Source organism: Meleagris gallopavo, chromosome 5 (assembly GCF_000146605.3).
Source record: "Meleagris gallopavo isolate NT-WF06-2002-E0010 breed Aviagen turkey brand Nicholas breeding stock chromosome 5, Turkey_5.1, whole genome shotgun sequence".
Lineage (NCBI taxonomy): Eukaryota > Metazoa > Chordata > Aves > Galliformes > Phasianidae > Meleagris > Meleagris gallopavo.
Genome location: NC_015015.2, coordinates 52,512,434 through 52,531,689, shown reverse-complemented (window position 1 = coordinate 52,531,689; position 19,256 = coordinate 52,512,434). Strand labels below are relative to the sequence as shown.

The following is a 19,256-nucleotide window of genomic DNA, read 5'->3' as shown; positions in this document are numbered from 1 at the left end:
ACATAGCAGGGGGTTGGAACTGGATGAGCACTGTGCTCCTTTGCAACCCAGGCCATTCTATGATTCTGTGATTCTATGATTCCAGATTAAAAATCTAAAAGAAATATTTTAGGACTGCTTGTACTGATCCTCATGCAGGTGCTTTTTAATAAACTAAGAAGCACAAAGTTTTATCTACTTTTTTCCCCCAATCTTCACTTCTTTTTTCTTTTTTTTTTAATTAAAACACAGTCATCTTTCAACTTGAGTTTTTCCAATTCAGTGAAGGCATCCCTGAACCATCTTGTCCGCAATACTAAGACACATACTTATGTTTGTAGACTTCCCTTGCCACCTGGGCATCTGGACAACAGAACAATCATAAGGACTATATACTTGATCAACTCTTCTGCCTCTTCAAAAAATTATGGTTTATGCACAAGTGTGCTTGGATAAATATATCATGAGTGTTATCAGTGGTCACATGAGGCATCAAAATCTGTTCTTCCTTACATAGAAACTTGTATTCCATTGTGACCCAAGCCAATAGATATGATTTCTACAGATATTCGTTACACTGAGGAGGAAAAGGCCATATAATACAGCCTTACAAATTGTAAGTGGGAGAGAAACTCCGTATGAATATGCTCATCATAACCAGAGCTTCAAACACATGCTGTGAGAAGCCCATAATAAACACACACAACCACTCAGCCTCTTACTCCTTATTCATACACAGATCCTACAATCTATATATCCCCTACATCCAGCTCTTTTCTCTCCCCACTTAATTTCTAAGTACAGTGCATGCTTTACACTACGCTGAAATCTGTTCCGGGCGGTCAGGCTACGCTGCTGCTACAAAGGATGAAAGCAAGGTCAAGCTAATCAAGCCCAAGAGGATAGCAACCCATGTGCCTATTAAAGAAGGTTACAGTAGGCTCAGAGTTGTCAGGAGAGACATACAAACAGCTCCTTACGAGTGTAAATAAGGCAGATTTAAATGTGTTTAATTGTGCGTGCCTGTCTCAAAATCTGGCTCATCGTTCTTCTTTCTGTTTCTCACTCAGGGTCACCAGTGCCTGAAAACACTGATATGCCAAGGAAGCCAATTCCCTGTGGGAGCATGACTGTGCTCCACACACAGAAATTTCCCCTTCTGTCACTTGGCATAGTTCAGTATGTGACTTGCTAATTCAAAATATAAACAGAGAGGAACCAGGGCCAATAGTTGAAGAGCTGCAAGCAGAATTCTCAGTCCTTCCCAGTAAGTGAATGATACCTCCCCTCTGGAACTATCACCCATTTCTCTGTTGGTTTTTTTTTAGCTTAACCAGTACTTTATCCTTGGAACCTAGGAGGAAATGGGAAAAATGCCATACTCATTTCAGGCTGAAAAAGCAAACCACTCAATGTCTGCAATGCATGATACATAATTTAGTGGGCAAGTTTCTCTCATCCTATAGTTCTTTTGTTCCCATGAATTGCTTATTTCCTTTCTGTATCATTTTCTCCCATAACTTTGTTGTTCTTTAACTCCTTTTAATTATAGTATGAAATACATAAGCACGTATTTAAATATATCTCAGTTCCTGCTGCTCTCATCCTGGTTATAAACGCAATTTAAAAACCTTACTCATATGTATGCACCATTCATCAAGCTTCTGAGGAGGAAAAAACTTTCCTGTATGCCTTCCTTTATAAGTTTCCTTCATTTCCATATATCAGGGTGCACGAGGTCTGCTGCAGCTTTGTAGGCTTTGCCTGAAAATGGTTAAGAAAATAAAACATCCATGTTAAACAAATGGAAAATACACTAAGAGTACAGATAGACATCTTCTGAAAGCCAAACATAGGACATTGCCTTTCCTTTGGTTCTTTATCTAACCCAGCGAGTGCTGACTCTCTCCCAGCGTGACAGTGAACTTCAGCAGGAGGCAGTAATGATGCTTAGCAGTAGTTGCCATAGTAATGGTATGTCTTCTTTCCCCTCCTGCAGCAGGATGGAGCACCTGGTTCTGCTTTGGAAGGTGAAACCAAGAGGTTTCTTGCTTAGGGACAACACTGTTGTACATGTGGGGATTCTTTACTAATGGTTATGGCATCTTTGCTTGGCATATCCTCAGGAACTGCTTTGGTAATTGCTCCACTCTTTCTACACAAGCTGCTCATTTGGTACTTGCCAAACTCTTCCAAAGTCCATCTACAACTCATAACACTTTCTTGACACTCTATTCATCAGGGCAACCAAGTGAACAGGGAAGTAGCTGCAAAAGCTGCTTGCTCCTTTGGCTCCCTCCTTTGTTCAAAGGAGCTCGTCTGAACTTTTATTACAAAAAATACTCAAGAATTAAGATAAAGACCCTAATCCAGTGTGACTTTTCACTCGCAGAACTGCACCTGGAGCACGGACCACATCCACGCAGTTCTGAAACAATCCAGTGCTGCTTACACCTCACGTTTCATTTCAGAGCCAAACTTGGAAAGCTCAGGCTAGCATTGCATTTTAAAGGAGCTGTTTTCACCTTTTAAGTGTTTGCATTTGAAGTTCAAAGTTAGCATTTCAAATTAAGGAAAGCTGATAATCTATGGTAATATAGAGGGCGCAATGCCTTTAATAGAATTAATAAACTGAATTAATGAGTGTTTTTCAGTAGGGAGAAAGAATAGGAAGTAGAAAGGGGCCATGAAAGTTAGTACTCCTATCCAAAGGATTAAAAAATCAGTTCTCCTGATTGTTTTCAGTAAAATAATTCTGAAAAAATTTCTGAAGAAAACAGAATTTATCAGTGATGCTGTAGTAAATGAGCAGCTCTCAGCAGTCTGCCATCCTGAGTCTATCAGCATATATTCAGATTTAGTGCCTTCCAGACAGATAGGGCTCTGATGGACCAGAGATGGTTGCAGTCCTTCCACACTCTTTATGAGCGTATCTTCCTGAAGCCTGCACACACTGACAGGAACCATCAAACATGCCAAATGCTATCAAGTGTACCATTTGGTAGGTGCTAGAACTTTCCATTTGCCTGCTTCAGAATCTCAGCTCTGAAAGCACAGCTTCCATCTCAACACAAGCAGAAGATTTTCTCTGTGCAGGTGTTGGAGCACTGACACAGGCTGCCCAGAGAGGTTCTGGAGTCTCCTCCTTGGAGATCTAAAGCCTCCCAGACTCGGACTTGGCCTGCCTGCTCTGGGTCTCTGGTGGAGCAGGGGTTGGATCAGCTGGACCCACATTTGTTCACAGCTTAAAAGCTCAAGAATGCTCACTTTAGCAGATATTTTACTTTTTGGCTAACAAAAGAACAAAATAAAATAAATGCCCCAAAGCCCTTCAAGAATATTAGTACATAAATAGTAATCAAGCTCAGTAACGTGATCAGTGGCTATTGTGAAAGCTGTTATCTATTAATCACAGTTTAGTCATTCGAGGTTGATTTCAAAGCAACTTCTTTCTGCCAGTATCCCAAACCAGCTACACTTCACCTTAGCTGAAGTTAACTTCAAATGGCTTTCTAGATTAGGTTTTGGTAATTCAGGCTACAGATTATAATACATTAACAGCCCATTTAACAGCCATAGCAGATACTAGCTGGAAACTGAGACTGAGGAAATAAAAGCAGCAATTCTTCATTCTGAAATTGCCTTCCAGACAGAAGCATTTTACCTTTTTGCCTCTGGAATAGAGACAGACGTACTAATTGACATTTCATCATGTCATCAGGAGCAGCCAAATTCAGAAACACCAGGAACACACAGAAGAACAGTGATTTTGCCCACATCCAGTTGGCTGACAGTGAAGAGGAGCGATCCCATGACTGTACAGCTCAGACGAGAACAGCATGAAGCATTTCCGTTCCCAATTCTACAAAAAGTCCTTTGTCACTTTGAGAAAGTTCCTTTAACATCCTTTCATATCCCACTAGTCCCCTCTGAAAGCGGCTGCTAGAGAAAGTTTTGTGGGCTGAAGTCAGATTTGGACTAGATTAATGCACGACGCTGAATCTACATGCATACCAAGCTGAGTAATTGTATTGCAAGACAATTAACACTTAGATTTATTCTAGGCAATATTTTATTTGGGATGGGGTGCAGCCCAAATGGTAGAGGAAAAAGGCCAGAAAACTGTTGTGATCATTTAGTCTGGTGAGAGATACAACTCATTTCTCAAAAAAACCAAAAAGAAGTCCAGCCGTAGTCCAGTGCCATGGTGTCCCCTAGGTACAGGCAAGTAGCTGGAATGCGCCCCTATCCCCCTTTATAAAGTACCTTATTTCCCATTTGACTGATGTTTTGAACGGCGTCCTATTTCAGCTCACAGGCACTCATCCTGTCAGACTCTGACTATTGTAATAAGAGCCTTTTATTACCAAATTTTCTCTGTATAAAGTCATTAGCTGAAGAACAAAGTCTGCAGCACTCACAAGCTGTGGAAGGTGGGATATTCCTCTTTACATCCTTCTGTCTTCATTCTGTGGTTTTCTCCAGCACACAAGATGCAGTACAGGGTCTGGCAGGGGATGAGTTTATGGTGCTGGGGCTCATACTGTCCACTATCAGATTTGGAGCGCAGGTCCCAAAGCAGCACATGCCCTCAGTACAGCACAAGTCACTCCATCTTTAGAGGACACTCACTCACATGCACTTCAGAGAGACCATGAGCTTCCTAGAATTTGAAATACATAGGATTCAGGCCAGCTCAGGATTTACAACTTGCATTGGTAAGTAGTGCTATTGGCACTTACCGTATGTTTCCTTACGGAGAAAGCAACAAATGCAAGCGAACTTCAACAGAAATGAAACAATGATAAAAACAAACATTGGGGAAAACATCAAAATACAAATTTGTACTCCAAACGTTTAGACAGTGCTAAATCTAGATGTGTATCAGGCTAAGTTAACCAGAGACAGGAAGAAATTCAGAAATCGTCAGTCCTAGATGAAAAGTGTATTAGGTAGTTTTCTTTTACATAGCTACTTCCTAAGTGTCCCCTTCACAAAGGGCACTTAAAAGCAGGTTCATGGTGCAAGGGAAGCAGTTAATAGCACCAGCACCATTTCCTTTGCAGTGATTCTCCCAGCAATGCAGCCGCCCCCTGCAGCACTGGTACAGCTGATGGTGCCCCACACCCTTGGAGTTGCACTGACAGCTTTTTCTGCTCTGTATTACAAAGCCTTCAGAGGCAGCATTGGTTCCACCAGAGGATTCATAGTTTTCTGAAAGGACAACAGCTGCCCGTGCTCCACCTGAGTGCAGCTGAAGAGTTGAGGTCTGCAGCTGAGTGAACACAGCTTTCCTCCCTTACATTATTTAACAATAAAAGGGAGACAGAGGCAATACGTGACTTCAGCCAAGTTACAATTCTTCAGAGTAGTTTAGGACGCATTATATGTACTGCTGTGGTTTTCCATGACTTGGGGAAAGCCTAAGTGTGTATTGAGAAACGTCTTCAACTTTCCCAGAATAAAGGCTGTGAATGACTGCAGCTACTTAAGACCTGCCTTGGTTTCTAAGGAAGATTTTAAGGGCACTGTCAGTGGCATTAGTGCATTAAATACAACAACAGTAACCTGCCAGTAACCAAACAGACCTGGCAGGAAAGCGCCATGGGTTTGTCAAACTTCAGTGAAATTAAACACTTGCTCTGTCATCTCTGTTCCTTACAAATTACAGCGCAGCCTTCACACATCTCATGCTGTTATCCCAACTGTGCACAGCAGTAAGAGCCACTGCTGTTTATAACACACACTCAGAAACACAGCAAGCAAATCGAGTCTTCAGCAGTGGTCAGAAGGCAACAGCCTTCACGTGCCCCACCAGCTCTCACTTCAGCCACCTCTTTCGCACCCGTTCCATTGCTCAGGCTCCACAGAACGGTTTGAGTTGGAAGGGACCTTGAAAGGTCATCTAGTCCAGCTCCCATCTAGTGAAGATGAACAGGGACTTGCTGTTTGCATTCCACCCTTTGGCTCTTCAGCAACAGACCACAAATAAATACTCATCGGGATTGCTTTAGCTTCACCCCCAGCAAAGAGCCTTCATGTAACTTTTCCTTGGGGCTACTTGGGTCACAGCCTGGAGCCCCTGTCTCTGAAGAGGTTTCTCCCTCCTGCATTCAACCCAACCCACTGCTTCCAAGTCAGATTTATTGCAGCCTGCTCACGGTGTGCAGCAGTCACACAGGCTCTGCCCAGCCACACTGAGGTCAGACCACGCAGGTACCACTTCATAGATCCCAAGTTACTGATCTGAGCCAGAAGACTCAGTAATGACTTCTGCTGTGTTGTGACACGGCTTCAGCTGGGGCAGCGGGAGAGAACGTAGGATGAGCACTGCAGTGTTTCACTGGGACAGGGAAAGGTTGGGGATTTCTCAGCCCGCAGCCTGCCTGGCTGGTATTATCTCTTCACTCATCTGTTTTTCTTCACGTGTGTTTTACTCCCTCTGGGGCATTGGCTGCACCTCCAGCCACAGTGCAAGGTGAGCACATAGCACGGCTCAGAAGTCAGTCAGTGGCACTCACTGACACAGGGAAGAGTTTCTTGGGGAAAGTAAAGATAAATGCCACTTTATATCACTCGTTATAAGCTGGCACTCTATTCATAATGGTTCTCAAGAACATCCTGCTCATGAAATGCACAATAACGAAATCATCTTGACAAAAAGAGAACGCACATCGTATGTACTAAATGCTGCATTCGTCACACACCTAAACTGCACTTGGGTTCTAAGGGCCAGAAGTTTTAATTTCACTGCTTGAGAACAACTATGTAGCATACCTTTAAAAGTGATGAGGTTTATTTTTAGTCATACTGGCGATAATGGAAAAAACCTCAAATCCTGTCTAAAATCTGGGAAAAAATAAGCTATGAATGTCAGAACACCATTTCCTTCCAGAAGATTACCAATGGTTTATTATTCCAAGTGTATATTTAGAATATTCCACTTTCATAGTTGCTCTAATATCAGCCACATTAAAACATTTCTGATAGCTGATTGATCGCCTCCATAAGCAAATCCCAAGCTCCCACACCTGTTCCATTACACCGAGCGCTCACAGCGTCCTTCCCATGTGTGCACACACACGTGGACCCTCGGCACGTTTCTCAGGCACACGGACACAATGCTCTGCATGAAGAACACGTGGCCCAAAACGTCAGCAAAACAAAAAAGCACACCCCTGCTTTTAGAGCACTCGGTAGCGTCCCTGCCAGCAGCAGCCTGGTGACTAAAAATGTAGTTTTAAAACTCTGTGTTTCCTGTTCCTTTGGTGCTGAGCAGCTCTTGTGCCACGAGTTAGAAAGCAAACATCAATAACGATTCTCCGTTTTCTGCTATAGGTCACCTACATGAAGATACTTTATTCCCCTATACTTTGAATAGGTCAACTGAGCCATCTGGTTTGTACCCACATTAGGTAACACTGTCATCTTTCTTCTCTGAGGTTTTATGGAGGTCTCAGGAACACACAGAGGACAAGAAACACCTGTGTGGTGGCTCAGCTGTCCAAGCAGCATGGAAAAGGCGTTAAGAACTCGGGGGAGGGGGGGTTATATTTTGCAAACAAAAGGAAAGTTCATTTCCTCTGTTAGCTCACCAGAGCATTAGGTGCAAAAACACGCCTGGAGCTCATGAAAGACCTTTACTTATGTCTGAATCTACCAAAATTCTTTATAGAGCCATCTGAAAAACATTTCATTTTTCCTTTACAGAATACTACAAAGCTTTTCTGAACCGTTTCATCAAGTTAATAAAAATCACCCAGACCAACAGAAATTGTGAGCTATAATCAAATCTTGGGAGTTTGGGGGTATTTTTTCCCCGTATATTTGAAGAGTATTGACAGAACAGTCAAAACTGCCTTCTTATTGCAGCAGTAGTTAACCCTCCACATGCTGACTGCCATCTAAATAAATCCAGTGATCAGCAAGTGAGCTTGGTATATTGCACACACCTGCACTTACACTGTATCTCATCTGAACGCAGTCGTGGGAATTCCAACAGTTTAGAAAATAAATGGGCACAAATTCATAACTGAAGCACAATGAAGGTTTGGCTTTAGAACGTAGGGAACAACAGTGAGGTGAAAACAAACACAAATGTCCTGGATGGCAGCGAATGCAGAAAGGAACAGACACCGACTGTGTGTGCCACTGAGCTGCTCGTAACAACCCAGAGCTCCTCCACTCACTGTCTGGCTATCCTGGCAATAGACCACAACACAAATGTTAAGATAATATGGCTAATAAAAATAAGTACGGATTCGGGCTTATTTTAGCCTAGATGTTTTAACAAAACATCACCATTCATTCCTTGGCATGGGGATGGGGTGCCTGTGTGCTCCTACTGCGTTCCTTAATCGCCTCAACACCTTCTACTCTTTGCAAAGGTTAGGGCAGGAAGTTTGATCTAACTACAAGAATTAATTCCAACAATCACGTAATTATCCTGTTGCTCTAATGACAAACACATACACAGAACGACCCGAGATCCCTGTGAGTGCTGTGTTAATTGTTTTGTATCCAGACAGATTCCTCCGACAGTTTCTTAAAACAAGTTTAGCATTGCAAATGCAGCTCTACATCTTGCTGCAAATCTACAGCTACACAAACTTCTGGGAATAAACACTGCAAAGAACTTCCCACTATTTCTCCTGATCCCTCATTTATCAGTCCTAAGTCAACTCCAAGTTCGTTGTTATAGCGAAGCCCCGAGGCTTCCTTCCTCAACTCCATCCCACAAATTGCTGTTACAGGACACTGGTTAAGGCACAGTCACTTGCAGGTATCTTACCTGTTACGTGTGTGTTCAGTGGGTTTGAATCTGAAGCAGCAAACAGTGGCATGCATTGCACTCCTAGGAGTTCAACTCCACTGATAATTAACAATTCCTGTATTAAAAACATCAAAAAAAGTGAACTGTGGTTCTGGTTTGTGCTTCAGCTTCAGTCTAGCGTACTTCTCAGTATTAATCATGCCAGATATACTACTTACAACGTAACAATCCTTTGGTGATCTACTGAAATTGTGATTGGGCTTTTTTTTTGTTTTGTTTGTAGTAACATGTATTAAATATTTAACCTCCTCAAATGATTTAAATCAGCACGCAGAACTGTCTCGAATTCCTCCTAGCATTTCTTACCCCCCAGTTCTGACTTCCTATGGCAAAAGGCTGTTCCAACATCACCTCTATAGGATTTTTAGCAGCATCAAATCTTTATTCCAAACGTGAGAGGGTAACATTGATATTGAACTGAAAACTTAATGCATTCCCATAAAAAGACTGGTATCAGCATGCTCACTATGCTCACTTTCTCCTTTTTCCACATCCCAGGAAACCCAGTGGTGCCTGCATGGCAGAGACTGCAGGACTGGCTCGACCCGTGGCTCTCCTCACTACCACAAGTTAAGGAAGAAAACCCAACCCCTGTGAGCAGACAGCTTCTGCCTCTCCTGCACGCTTCACTGCTGAATTGTTCATCCCACAACAAACAGGAACTGGCTTTTATGCTTGAAGGGTGTTTATATTTTGCATAATTTAGTGAAGGCCCTATCCTGCTTCCATCAAGCTCAAAAGTAAAAGCAAGCTGTTACACTTGTGCCAAGGGAGTCAAGGAGCCTCACGGACAGCCCTGACCAAGGGGTGAGGAGGTCTGTCCACCTGTCTTCATCCATTCATCAGTGTAGTAAGTAGCAGCCCCTCAGCCTACACCAGAGCAGGAATGCTAAGAGAGGAAAGGGACAGGATTCACCCCACTCCAGAAACAGATATCAAAGCACTACTACCTCTGCTCACCTGTCCTCACCATGTATCAGCTTTATTTACATCGGTCAAATCATTCCTACTGCTCCCCCAAAGCAGGGGGAAATCCTACACCCAACTGAAATAGGTTGGAGATTCATGATCCTTGAGGTTCCTTCCAACCCTGGCCATTCTGTGATTCTGCAAAATGCCCATTGGTATGGGATCCATCTCTGAAGATAGGCAGAGGGAGCAGCCCCAGACATAGAGGGCAGTATGCACGTGCTGGATTTAACCTGCAGAGAAAAGAAACAAAGGGGAAGAATTGGAAAGCTCCAACTGTGAGTAAATCTGTTTTCTTTCATGTGTTTGCTAAATAATATTCTCCTGCTGCTCCGAAATGTGACACTCTAGGTTTATTCTCATCTCTGAATAAAGATGGACACTTTTCTGTACTCAGGTAATCTATCTGGATTTTTAATTTTCATTTACTGGAACAAAACCTGATACTGCTTCCAGAATTAGAGCTTCCCTTGGGGTGAAGCAGTTAACACAATGAAGATTTCAGACTGCCTGCAACTTGCAGTTGCAATTATATGAGTGCCATACAGGTCAAATATGTTTCTTAACACCGAGGGCAACTCAGAGACTTCCAAACTAAGCTAATAGATGGAATACAGTCAGCCAAGTCAACCTGCCTCACTTCAGGTCTGTTATTTTTTTAGTTCCATATTATGTCCGTTCTCTGTGGTCTGAAAATTTCAGTTTACAAAAGCACATAGCATTAATTAGTTGTTAACATGTGGTTTGAACCTATGTTTAATTTCAGATTAATATCCATAAAATAAGTCAACGTGAAACTAAAAAGCATGCAGCATTTTCAGGGGCAACACAAGGCTGAGTCTCCTGACAGCTGAGGAAAATGCCAACAGTTGTGAGACTGTGAAAAAGTTGTGTGCAAAAACCAAGGTTGAGGAAGGCATGGCTGGAGCTGGGATGGGTGGTACTTTGTTATGGATCAGTTTAATACAGGAACAACAGATACAGGCTGAAAAGTTCAAACACTGCTACCAGAACTCCCATCTCTGTTGCTTTAGTGCAGACATGGTTGGCAAAACACACATAGGCTCTCTCCCAAAAGACACTTTGAAGAAAGAGGAGGCAAGCAAAAGCTCCCTCACTGTGCATTTCCATAATGCACATCCATCATTTATTCAAGAAAGGAAGTGTTGGCCAACGAGTTTATTCCACTGAGCATGTTGAGATACAAGAAGGGTAAAGGAACTCAGCTCAATGGCCTGACCTGGCCAGAGGGCTCTGAACCTTTTGGTCCACTCAGTCACAGAATTCAGTTCCACAGTCCCAAGCGATGACTCCGTGACCTGGGAGGACAAAAGAGCACGAGGTGCAGACGTGTCCCAGCCACAACACTGCCTGACCTGTCTCAAAATTGCATAAAGTCATTTAAAAAGCAACAGATGACTTTGTGACCTTGCATTTATAAGGATTTGGGGTGCAATTTGAATTTAACACCATTTTTAAAAGAAGTTTAAAGTGAGTTTTAAATTGAAGCTGCAGCATTAAATAACCAGCAGGAAGTGAATCACAATGAAGTTACCAACAGGAGACCCAGCACTACCGTGGACACACAGCTGTGGCTGAAAGACATCAGTTCATAAAACACACCACGTGGAACTCCGATACTTGTTTGAATGGGATTCACTTCCAGAGATGATGAAGGCATCTTTGGTGCAGCCATAACCACAACTTGAGGTACCCTCTGTATTTCAGAAACAGTTCTTAAACTCCGGGCTGAACCTCTAAACCTGACATTCCTAACTTGTTTTGAAAGAATTACCAATCCGTGCTTACGTGGAAAACCTCTGAATTCTTTTGCCAGCTGTACTATAACATCACAATCCTTAAATACTCTTTTGCTGCTTCCAGTTGTAGTTCACATATGCTAAGTACAGTGTAATTACCAACCAATATTTGACTGCAATGGTACTCCAAAGGCTGGAGGTAATTGTGTGTGCAGAGCCAGATGCACAGATTGGAGTTTGCCAGTGGAGCAGAATAAGCATAAAAATTCAAGTATTTCAGAACAAGGCAATTTTTGCAGCACTTAATAGCTGTTTGATGGAACACTAAAACAATGCAATCATCGAGAGATGCCTGCATGCACATAAGTGCTTCCCTGCAAACAGCCGTTTCTTAAAAGACACACACTAACTTCTAACAGGCTTTCTTAAAGCCTTCTCACATTGACCCGTTATTCAGTAACCACGTTTTGAGAAGACTGGTTTTGTTTTTTAACATCTCCCAAGCATGAGATAGCAGCTTATTTCAAATGCAGGACTGGAGGACTCCAAGCACAACTCCTGTCATTACATCTATTAATTTCTTTAACTCCCTGACCGTCTCCCATCTTCCGGGTGCACCCCCTGAGATGCTCCTACCAGCAAAGAATGAAGCTGCCTGGAAGATTCTTGGGTATTTTCACAAAGCAAACACACCTTAAGTAACACCAGTTCCAACCCTTCTCATCCAGTCAAAAAATCAGCTGTGCGGAGCAGTGCATTCCCATCTGGTTGAATACATTCATATCTTCACTATAAAAAAAATATGACTCCATCAAATGCTGCTTTACAAGCTTGTTATAAACCAGCAATATGACAATGCAAAAAGAGTACTTATTTTCTGTTTCATTAAGAAGTAATTCCCTCAAGCATTAAGAAGCAACGTAAAATCTTTTAATATCTTGAGAAATTTCATTAAGTTCTCTGTAAAGAAAGAAAAACATAGCTTGAAATACAAAAGCTTTTAAATCATGACAGGGAATTTCACTGGGAAAGTAACAAATTATGCAAGTCACAGGCCTATATTATGCATTAAAATGTTGGCTGAGACACTAAACAACCATAAAAAGTATTTTTATAAAAACTGATTGAAGATGTATTCTTCATGAACCAGTGAGCAAACATTTACTCTTTTCAAATTAATATTAGCAACTTTAAAAAAAAAGACACTCCTCTGATGACTGATGCAAGTGCAAGTTTCCAAACAGAATTCATGTATTGCAGTTCTTTCCACAGAACACCTCCAAATAAAGCAGCAGCCAAGTATTGCCTGGAAGGATAAAACAAACAGAAAAACCTCTATGGAGCAGGCTCCCATTCCCAGAATTTTATTTTTTCCTGCTTTTGAGGGAACTGTTGTGAACTCTCACTCTCTTTTGCACAGAAGAAGCAATCTTCATGGACATCTTCTTTGCCAGAGAGCGTTCCACAGCTCCAGGCCTCCACAGCAACAGCTGGGCATCCTCTCCTCCTGTCAACAGCGACTCCTCTGCCAGGTTCCAGCAGAAAGAGCGAACGGTGGCAGAGTGTCCCCCTGGAAGGGTACCCACCAGGCTCAGCCCAGCAGCACTGCAGCTTATCAGGTGAACATCTCCTGTTGCCGTTCCTCCAATTAGAAAGAGTCTGTCTGCCTTTTCATGGTACATGCCTCCTACCAGGTAATTTAAGCTGCCATTTTCAATGCAGACTGAGTCTCTGGCATCCAGAATACGCAGTAACATTATTGGTTCTTCAGTATCTAACTGAGCAAGGTCCCACCAACAAAATCCCTCATCATGGGTCGTGCAGTAGATCTGTTCATAATCTTTCCCAGACCAGCCAATAAAACTTACTGATGAATCTGAATTACAGGTTGATATCAAAGCATCGTCTTCGTTGTCCTTGTTAATATCAAACACGTTAACCAAGCCGTCAGTCGACCCAGAAACGAACAAACTGGGTTTGACAGGATGAAAACAAATCTTAGTGACATCATCATTGTGACTTTCTGAGTACACTCCCAAAGGTTCCCTGACTGTGCTGGCACAGTCTGTGCTGCCTCTCGCATCCCAGAACACCAGGAATGTATCCGTTTCTACTTTTTCTGTTCCAGCACAAATCATGAAATCACTGCAATTGATATCAAAACTGATAAACACATTGGAAGGATAGCCACTAAATACCTGCGCAGCTTTCTGAGTTGCTAAACGAATATCCCAGCATTTTACTGTACCATCACTGCATGCAGAAAACACCAAGCTGTCACACACATGTGCAAATCTGACACCGCTAAGTGTCCCAGGACAGCTGCTGTACTCCCGCAGGAAGTTCAGTGTTTCTCTGTTAAAGACCCTAATTGATTTATTGGAACATGAAACTGCCACAAAGCGACTGCTTTCAGACTGAGCAGATCCAGAGATGTCTATATCCAGCAGGTAAGCAGGTTCCTCACTTAGCACAGAGCGCTTTGCTATGCGCAGGCTGGCAAACTGCTCCTCAATCTTCTCAATTGCAGACATCTCAAACACTGTTCTCGAAGCTATCAGGAATCTGTAATAAATAAAATATGAGGTTTAATGATAAAAGTCTGAAATAACATTAGCTTTAAATACATAGATATGAAAAGGTTTTCTGCACAGAGCTTATGCATGAAATCAAAGGTCAGTCATCCTGAAGTCCTGCCTACCATTTTATTTACAGAAACAGAGAACCACCCTGAGCTTCCCCCAGCAAAGAAGTTCAATCTCCTCTGATCGTAAGCACTGCATCACATAATCCCCTCAGAGGATTAAATAGGCTGCTTGTGAATGCTGTGAAAGTCGTTTAGCTACATTTACTTTATTGTTTTGTTGGTGCTGGTTTTGTTTCTCTTTTAAGTAAATATTAAGTAACATTCTCCGCAAGTGGAAGCGCAATGAAGGCACGATTCCTACCTGAGGAATAACTTCTGCTCTTAAAGTCTGCTTGCATTCACAGCCCACAAACAGTTGCATCAGTACAGCTCCAGGAGACTTCTTGGCTCAACTTCTGCATAGGCAGAGAACAAGACAAACAAATGAAGTAGAACTACAGCCTGAAAGGGACAAATGAGATACATTTTGCAGCTACTCAGGTGCTCAGTGACACACGCAAGCACCTGTTCAGCACACCACAGGCTACCTAAATAGGCATGAAGACAGCACCACAATCTGGGAGAACTAAGCACTTTCAACAGTTCTCCTAAGAACCAAGGCCTTCCCCCGAGGCTCCTAAAAAATACACAGCCCTGGCTCTTATTGCAACTGGAAAAAAAAAAAAAAAGCCTTTCCTTCTGGAGCAATTTTTCTCTGGCATTATTGAATTATTCTAGAAACCCACAGTATTTCAATGATACACGTGGATATTTACATTTAAAGGAGATGTTTACCATCAAAATCAACAGGTGATTTTGGTCAGTTCATGAACTTGGATCACTTTTCAACAAATGTAGTTGGGATATAGAAAGGAAGCACAATCATCCAACGTGGATGATTTCTCTCTTAATTACAGGCTCAGTTAGACTTCAGTGATATAAAACGAATTTTGGGGGAATCACAGCAGTTCCCGTGGGGGTCAGCTCTCCTCACTCTTATGAGACTTTAGCTATGAGATATGGTTTAGTGGCTTGTGGTTGCAAGGGTAGTGGGAGGACAGTTGGACTAGATGATCTTGTAGGTCCTTTCCAACCTTGTGATTTTATGATTCTATTATGGATGTTTCAGTTAAGGCAGAGAAGGGTAAAGCAATACTCCAAAAATCGACTTACTTCCTTACGAAGTAGACCAGTGCCCAGTCCCAGAGATCATGCACATGGAAGGATTCTTTCTGGAAATATCCAAATAGAAACCAAAGAAAAATCAGGCAGGCCCAAAACGCAGGAAAATACCATCATGCTTTCCCAGCTGTCCCATCGATTTTTTTCTCTCCTAATTCCTCAGGCTGGATTTTGGGAAGGGGATAAAATGAGCGAAGTGCTGCATACTCGTTGGCTTTGGCTCATTATTTTAATGTTCCACAGGAGGCCAGCAACAAAGGAAAAGTTGCTATGACAAAACTGCATTCTGCTTGTTTTTAACGTGGTGTTGTTGGTAGTTTCAAGGCCTTGCCTTCCCTGCTCTGCTTGGTACATACAGATACACAACACACCGTGTGATAAACGAGCAAATTCTTAAAAAAACAGCTTAAGTAGATCCACTCATACAAGATTAATTCTCAAGTCACAAATAATCTAAGCTAGCCGACCTGGTAATATCCTGACAATGAGGTCCCAGGTTAATCATCTACATCAAAGCAACTTTTCAGAACACATCTACAAGGAATTTTTGCCATCAAATGCAGACATCCTGTGGAAACTCCTTTCCCCTCCAAAAAGAAGAATTTCAACATGTTTTCTGGCACTGTGTACAGCCCTACCCACCGAGCCTGCTTCTTACATACTCAAACGGGACAAGACTTCAATAGAACCAATATAAAAGCAGACAGTTGTTGAACGCTGCTTGCTCAGCTGTGTGCAAGGCTAAGGCCCAATTTTAAACAGGTTTGTTGAACTTTATTTCTGAAAAATCACCAGCTGTGAAAAGGTAGAGACTGCAAAAACACACTTCATTCAGATTTAATAATACTCTCAGGGAAGTAAAAGGAGCTCAAGATAGTGCCTCAGCTTTCACTCCCAAATGATACGGGTGGAGCTGTTTTACACTAGCAGAAAACACTTGATAGATTTTCCAGATAGATGTGTAACATGTATCATCAGGAAGGTGCAGCACTTCTATTTCCCAGCAGCAGTTAAGGAGCTGCAATCCGCATTTGATGGCAGCCGGGTTTTTGCTAAAAACTCAGTAAAATATCTTCCCCAATAAGATGGTCTTCAGGCTATTATGAAATTGTGATTGAAGGTTACATAAACAATTTGTGCTTGAGCGTCAGGGTGTAGCTGCCAGCCCTTCCTTTTCAGGAGGGGAAGTCACTGTTGTACTTTGATGGGAAAGTTTAAATGGCAGGAATAGGATCTGTGTTAAATTTATGGGACAAATAGGAAACAATGGTCTTCCAAACACAATAGAAGATCACTAAGCATTGGACCGCTGCCACCTCAAAAGCACATGGCGCTCTGCACCGCAGAAGTGAAGCGCTTTTAGTTGGGCACTCCTCAACTTTGACAATCCAGGTATCCACTTTGTTACAGCCACCAGGAACCTTTATGCCAAGTAAGCTGCTTTGAATGCTGTGGACACAGCACAGGAGCCAGTCACAGCGATCAGTGCGGAAACCTGCCTGCAAGAACCTGACACCAACCCAGTGGGGGGGAAGGGAGCTTGCTCTGGTACTGCCTCTGAAGAAGTGACAGAGATCCCTTGGGAAGAGAACAGGGCTTGGCTGCTGCTACCTCTTTTCTTTAGGATATGCAGTCGCTAGTAGAACTCAGGATCCTCCTCTGTTCCAGCTCACAGTAGCCCAAGGTTTGGATCTATGGAATGCAGTCTCAACACTGGTCTAGTATTGAATGTGGAGGTTGGAGCTTGACGATCCTTGAGGTCCCTTCCAACCCAAGCCATTCTCTGATTCATTCTATGAACACAGACAAAACGCAGGTGATGTTAGCGTGATAGGAAACAACACAGCCTGGATTACACAGAAGTATCTGGCCCAAGTGTGTGGCTAATGCCACTCACTTTCATCTTCAGCGACTGCCACTCTCTGCATGGAGCTGCATCTCCCACCACCATCCTCACCAAGGTGAAGCCACCTGTTACAAATCAGCCCTACTCTGTGTGATCCTCCAAACTACAGCTGCTTGATCTCTGTTCTGCATTTACAGTTCTCTGTAACCTCGGAGCATCCCTTTGATATCGCAGCATACCATTAATGGTAAGCTTCTCTGCATCTTGAGAACTCAAAATAAATACAGTCAATTGAAACAACCTACAATATTTTGACCTCCAGGATGTCCTACAAAGCTCCTTTAAAAAGAAATAAGCTTGGTTTTTAGAACAGAAGGCACAAAGGGGCAGGAATGCCAAAGAAGAAGAGGTTTGCAGATGCTGTGGTTATGTATCTCTCTCTAATGGAGCGTGGAAACAGACATATAGCAAGACTAGAAGCAAACAGTTAGAGGTGCCCAAAGCAGCCTTTTCATTGACAGAGAAATGAAAGGTAAGCACCTACGAGCACAACCTAAACATTTCATTTTGCCTGAGCATATACTGCTGTGCTCTGTGTTACTCCAAACCTCACAGTCTAAACTCAAGCCAGCAGGCTCGTGAGTCCTCTCTATTGCAGAAAGCTTCTCAAAAAATAAACCAGCAATTCGTAAGTTATTCCTTCTCATTGTGCACTTTTGCCAAATCACATAGTTCTCAATTCCAAAAGGGAGCATTAGCTCTGCAACATACAGCAAAGTAAAATCACCTGTGAAAAAAATACCACAGAAAATGTGGCAGGAATGAATCTCTGCCTCAAAGACTTGGTCAGTGCATGAGAGGAACTTGTAAGAGAAGAGAAACGCGTAATAAAAAAGAAAACGACCTGTAGATTTGGCAATCTTCTCTGCAGAGGTCAAATACCAGAAATAGCAAGGGATCTGAACAGCAGCAGATGAGATCTTGTGCTGTTCTTTCCTACTACAAACAATGCAAACAGACCCTCCCTTTATTTTCATGACTATCAACTGTTCAAGAACAAATTAAGGATAAACCTGAAGCTCTGGATAGTGGAAAGCAATTCATGCATGCAACATCATGCGTGCTCAGCATTTAAAAACAAAGACAAAGTGCAGAGTTGGTCGAGGAGAGCACATCAGTGTGCTGCACTTCAGTAATGCAAAATGCCTTTGGAGACCTCTCCTCATTGGCACCACTTCACAACAGAAGATGGAGCAGCCAAATGATCTAAGAACTGAGGTGAAGCACAGCAATCCCATCAGGCACGCAGAATTCCTACAGGATACACACTCTTGTACTTAAGTTTTGTTATTGTACCGAAGCAGTAAGATGAGGTGTTTTTCCAGCATTCCCATAAAGACATTTTTAGGGTAAAGAGGATAGCATCTCACCAACCACACAGGAAGGGAATATCATGCACCAGAGGCTAAGCTAAAGTGCAGAGATGAGATGTAAACTGCCAAGAAAATTATTTCATGCTTTTAAATCGCTACATCTTGTTTCCAAACAAAGCACAGCAAGAATAAAGCTCCTCGTCTCCTCAATTTGGCATTTGTAGCACAGAGAAAAATACATGGAGAAAGCAGACAGGAGGAAAAAAAGATAACAGCACTGCCACAACAAATTCTATGAAGAGAACAAAACCAAGCAAACAGAGATAATAAACTTTCTGCATTCCATTAAATGAATTTAATCCTACCAGCACGGAAATGGCCTTAGCAGCACTGATTAGAGGAAAAAGTACGAATCAAGGAGAGAACAAAGGGAAGCAGTCACAGGAGATTGTACATAATTGTGATAATGCTCACATTATTAATTTTAGAATCACAGAATCATAGAACAGCCTGGGTTGAAAAGGACCACAACGATCATCCAGTTCCAACCCCCTGCTATGTGCAGGGTCGCCAACCAGCAGAGCAGGCTGCCCAGAGCCACATCCAGCCTGGCCTTCAATGCCTCCAGGGATGGGGCATCCACAACCTCCTTGGACAACCTGTTCCAGTGCATCACCACCCTCTGGGT

At 42.6% G+C, this 19,256-nt stretch overlaps 1 protein-coding gene and 2 long non-coding RNA genes across 10 annotated transcripts in view; 1 reads left to right on the top strand and 2 right to left on the bottom strand.

Annotated features, from left to right (window-relative positions):
- LOC104911263 overlaps positions 1-11,015 on the top strand; it is a 22,316-nt gene extending 11,301 nt beyond the window's left edge. The window contains exons 3-5 of one of the 3 annotated variants that reach the window (XR_004159992.1): positions 1,050-1,246; positions 9,311-10,059; positions 10,548-11,015. This is a non-coding gene — a long non-coding RNA (uncharacterized LOC104911263). Of the gene's footprint in view, positions 1-1,049; positions 1,247-3,700; positions 6,488-9,310; positions 10,174-10,547 lie in introns of those variants that run through there. The other 2 variants (XR_793774.2, XR_004159993.1) reach the window with 2 other exon arrangements.
- LOC116216698 lies at positions 9,882-11,771 on the bottom strand. Its single transcript, XR_004159995.1, has 2 exons — positions 11,022-11,771; positions 9,882-10,014 (listed from the first exon to the last, which is right to left on the bottom strand). It is a non-coding gene; the product is annotated as an uncharacterized LOC116216698 (long non-coding RNA).
- A 678-nt stretch (positions 11,772-12,449) lies between these two features.
- Positions 12,450-19,256, bottom strand: part of WDR89 (WD repeat domain 89) — a 12,777-nt gene continuing 5,970 nt past the window's right edge. For 3 of the 6 annotated variants that reach the window (XM_019615945.2, XM_019615944.1, XM_019615946.1), the window contains 4 exons: positions 16,961-17,142; positions 15,341-15,399; positions 14,490-14,583; positions 12,450-14,106 (listed from right to left, as the gene is read on the bottom strand). In XM_019615945.2, the coding sequence (XP_019471490.1) occupies positions 12,906-14,075 (1,170 nt within the window). In that variant the 5' untranslated portion in view covers positions 14,076-14,106; positions 14,490-14,583; positions 15,341-15,399; positions 16,961-17,142 and the 3' untranslated portion in view covers positions 12,450-12,905. The remainder of the gene's footprint in view (positions 14,107-14,489; positions 14,584-15,340; positions 15,400-16,960; positions 17,143-19,256) is intronic. The other 3 variants (XM_010712029.3, XM_003206776.3, XM_010712028.2) reach the window with 1 other exon arrangement.